General features: G+C 56.2%; 1 protein-coding gene across 1 annotated transcript; it reads right to left on the bottom strand.

The window, feature by feature from the left end:
• Positions 1-1,528: 1,528 nt before the first annotated feature.
• DNAJB8 (DnaJ heat shock protein family (Hsp40) member B8) lies at positions 1,529-2,515 on the bottom strand. Its single transcript, XM_004702352.2, has one exon. The coding sequence runs from the start codon at positions 2,318-2,320 to the stop codon at positions 1,622-1,624; it is 699 nt and encodes a 232-aa protein (XP_004702409.1). The 5' UTR covers positions 2,321-2,515; the 3' UTR covers positions 1,529-1,621.
• Positions 2,516-3,773: the final 1,258 nt, after the last annotated feature.

The raw sequence follows: 3,773 nt of genomic DNA, 5'->3' as shown, positions 1-3,773 counted from the left end.
TTTGGAAGCAGCAGGGCCAGAGTGCTCCTTAGGATGGTGACGTGATCTTCCGTATTTTGGCACATGTTACCGGGAGAAGCCAGTCCCTGGAAAATGACATCAGGCTTGGTAAAGTAGAGGGACGGTGAAAAAGAGGAAGGCCTTCAACGAGGTGAATTGGCACAGGGGCTGCAGCGAAGGGCTCAAACACAAGAATGAATGATTGTGGGGATGGTGCAGGACCGGGTGGTGTTCTGTTCTGTTGTTCATAAGGTCACTGTGGGTCAGAACTGACTTGATAGTACCTACCAATCCCCACCACCACACGCCACCACAAGGGTTTATTATGCACCTGCTACATCCATGCCCTGCACTAGGTGCTAGGGATCGGCAATGAGGCGAGTCAATATTATTCCTGTAATCCAACCATTCTCCACTATCTGGGCCACACACATGCCCACCGAAATGGGTGCACCGCATCTACACCTGTGTGACCCTCAGGCCACAGCCCCTCCCCCACGTGTAGGGTTCTCATCTGTGTTCACAGTCTCCTGAGCCACAACCCTGCTCCTCCTCTCCCCTGTGCCCTGCCAAAGTCCACTTGAAGGTGCTTACCACCAACCAGCTCAACTGATGGCGCCCATGGTCAAAGCACCCTCCCAGGAGCCAGCTCCCGTCATAGCCATGACCATCCGAGAGACAGGTGGGAAGCTTCTACGCCAACCACAACTCTGTCCCTACCTCCTGCTCCAGCACCTGCCTCCCCAGGTCGACAGCCTCAGTTCGTCTGGGCCCAGGCTTTGCTGTGGCAAAGAGGAAGCAAGGTGGGTGGAAGCGACGCCAATCACTCAAATCAACCCCCAGATGAATACATACTTAGCATGAGGTCAAGACCATGAAGAGGCAGGACCTGTGAGTAAGCAAGAGCCAGGCAGGTGGAAGCCCACCCAGTGTAGGGCTGCCCAGGAAGGTCGTGTTGACAAAGTGGCCTCTGAGCAGAGGGCCACCGCACCAGGACGAGTGGCCTCCGTACAGGCTCTGAGACGGGGAAGTGCTTAATGCAGTGGAAGACCCGTGAGGAGGCCAGCATGGTGGGAGCTAAAGGGTGAAGAAGGATGGGAGATGAGGCCAGAGGGGTCTTTAGGCTCAGTTCAGGGCCACGTGTGTGAATGTGTGAAGCAGAGCAGGTAATGTGATGTCACCTGGGTATTGCCAAGGTTTCCAGGTAGAGACTGATGAGGTCAGGGGCAGGTGGGGGCAAGGGAGGATAAAGGGAGGATAAAGGAGACCTGTGCCCATCAGGGCAAGAGGGCATGTGGTTGGTTCTAGGATGGATTGGCATAGGGTGAGATCCTAGTGTTCATCAAATCCACACAGTATGAACTGAAAGAAATTAGTAGCCACCCTGGATCTTGGGTAGGGTGCCCATCCTCCACGCACCCCACACCACACACACACCACACATACACACACACACACACACACACACAGTATTGGGCAGGTCTGCCAAGAAGCCCCTGCCTCCACCCTGCACAGAGCTCTGCCAGCGTTTCCATGAACTCACAAGGCACATTTATTAAGCTTCCGCCTGCGCTCAGGCCCCGCTGGGGGCGTGTTGGAGGCCGGTGTCGGCAGCCGGCACTCACTTGTTGTCCACCCGTTTCAGCTGCTCCTTGCCGTTAATGGTCACCGACTTGAGCTGCCCGTCCTCCTCCACCTCCACGCGCTCCTGCCCGTTCTCCACGATGCGCTTGGTGCTGATCTTGTGCCCGTTGACCATCTCAGTGGACGACATCACCGACTTGAACCCTGAACTGCCGGCGCCCGAGCCCCCAAAGGAGGTGGAGGAGAAGGTGGTGCGGCTGGCGCCGCGGCCCAGCACGTGGTCGAAGGCCGAAAAGGCTTCCATGAAGGCGGGGAACTCGCCGAAGCCCGCCGAGAAGGCCCCGCGCAGGCCACGGCCACGGCCGTCGCGGTCGCTGCTGAACGGGTTGTCCCAGAAGTCAAAGGAGAAGGGGTCGAGGCCCCCGAAAAACTCTCGGAAGATGTCCTCGGGGTTGCGGAAGGTGTAGCCGGTGTCGAAGGGGCTGCTGTAGTGGGCGCTGGCCCCGCCGCCCGCCCGCCAGCTGTCGCAGCCCGCGTGGTCGTACACGGAGCGCTTCTTGGCATCCGAGAGCACCTCGTAGGCCTCCGACACCTGCTTGAACTTCTTCTCGGCCTCCTCCTTGTTGTCGGGGTTCTTGTCCGGGTGCCAGCGCAGGGCCAGTTTCCGGTAAGCCTTCTTGATGTCCTCCGGAGAGGCACAGGACTGCACCCCGAGCACTTCGTAGAAGTTGGCCATCCTGCCGGGCAGCGGCCAGGTGCTGCCGGGTGGGGACAAGAAGGTGAAGGGCGGTCAGAGGGCCAGCTGGTTGGGATGGCTGTGCTGGAGACAGCAGCTGGTCTGGGTCCCTTCTGCCAGGGCTCTTGCTGGAACTGCTGTCCCCGGGCGCGGCTATGCCCGGCAAGTTTAACTCTTCATAGTACCAGCTCTCAGGGACAGGCAGAGGCCTCCCTCTGTGAGGGGCAGGGGGGAGGGGAGGGCCTCAGCCACTGTGTGGCCAGGCCAGGGGCAGGCCCGCCTCACAGCTCACATCACCTTTTGTGACATCAGCCCCAGCACATGGCAACGCCTGGCTCATCGGTCACTTCCTGTAAGGGAGGCCGGGCTGCCCCCGCTGCTCTGGAACGTGGCCCACAGGCTGCCGGCCGAGCTCCCCAGGATGGGATCTGGGCCACGTTGGGCAACTAAGGTTAGTGGCAGTGGTCAAGGGAGGGAGGGAAGGCTTCCGGGGCCATGTTCTCTTAACCTGACGGCTGAGCTGTTGGTAAGGAGGAAAGGGGGTCCGAGAGGAGGGCCAGGCCCCGCTTGGGGGATGAGGACCGGAGTGAACTGTACTCTCCTTGGGCCGCATTATCTCATCATGTCCTCAGAAGTCAACACACACAGAGGAAGAAGCCGAGTCAGACAGAGATGGAAGAAATGGCCTGTCTGCCTAATGACCTCCACAGACCAGAAGAGACTACAAGAACCGAGCAGTGCAACCGTTACCAAGCACTTTGATCCAAGATGCTGTAGGAGAATCCAGATCAAGTGGAGGGAAGCGCTGTGTTAGTCAGGGCTGACTAGAGAAACAAATCCAGAGACAATCATATGTGTACAAGAAAGAGCTTTATATACAAGAACGATTGAATATTGAGAACACATCCCCATCCTGTCCAGATCAAGTCCATATGTCCGATATTAATCTATATGTCCGATACCAATCGATAAATTCCTATTCAGACTCACGCAACACATACAATGATGCTGAATGCAGGAAGATCACAGCCCAGTGGGTGGAAAGTTTTGTGGATCCAGTGACAGTGGAAGCATCTCAGCGCTGACAGGGGTCTCCACGTGGCTCCTCCAGCTCCAGGGCTCTAGTATAGCTCCATGTGTCTTCTCAGCAGAAATGTCTCTCAGGGAGTGAGCCTGTGTCCCGCCTCTAGTGAGCTATTTATCTCCTTTGCGCCTCCAAATGAGGCCATCAAGCTGCGACCTGATTGACAGGCTAAACACCCCTTCACTCTTAAGTCTCAAACTGACAACAGATTATGTAACTACCACAAATGCAGAACAGAATCTTTTTTTTTTTTTCTCTATGTCTTTTAAAAAAAATCATTTTATTAGGGGCTCATACAACTCTTATCACAATCCCTACATACATTAATTGTGTAAAGCTCATTTGTACTTTCATTGCCCTCATCATTCT

Source organism: Echinops telfairi, unplaced genomic scaffold (genome assembly GCF_000313985.2).
Source record: "Echinops telfairi isolate 266 unplaced genomic scaffold, ASM31398v2 ScPeMD7_31;HRSCAF=116, whole genome shotgun sequence".
Lineage (NCBI taxonomy): Eukaryota > Metazoa > Chordata > Mammalia > Afrosoricida > Tenrecidae > Echinops > Echinops telfairi.
Note: the sequence above shows the minus strand (reverse complement) of the source record. Positions and strands in the feature narration are given on the sequence as shown.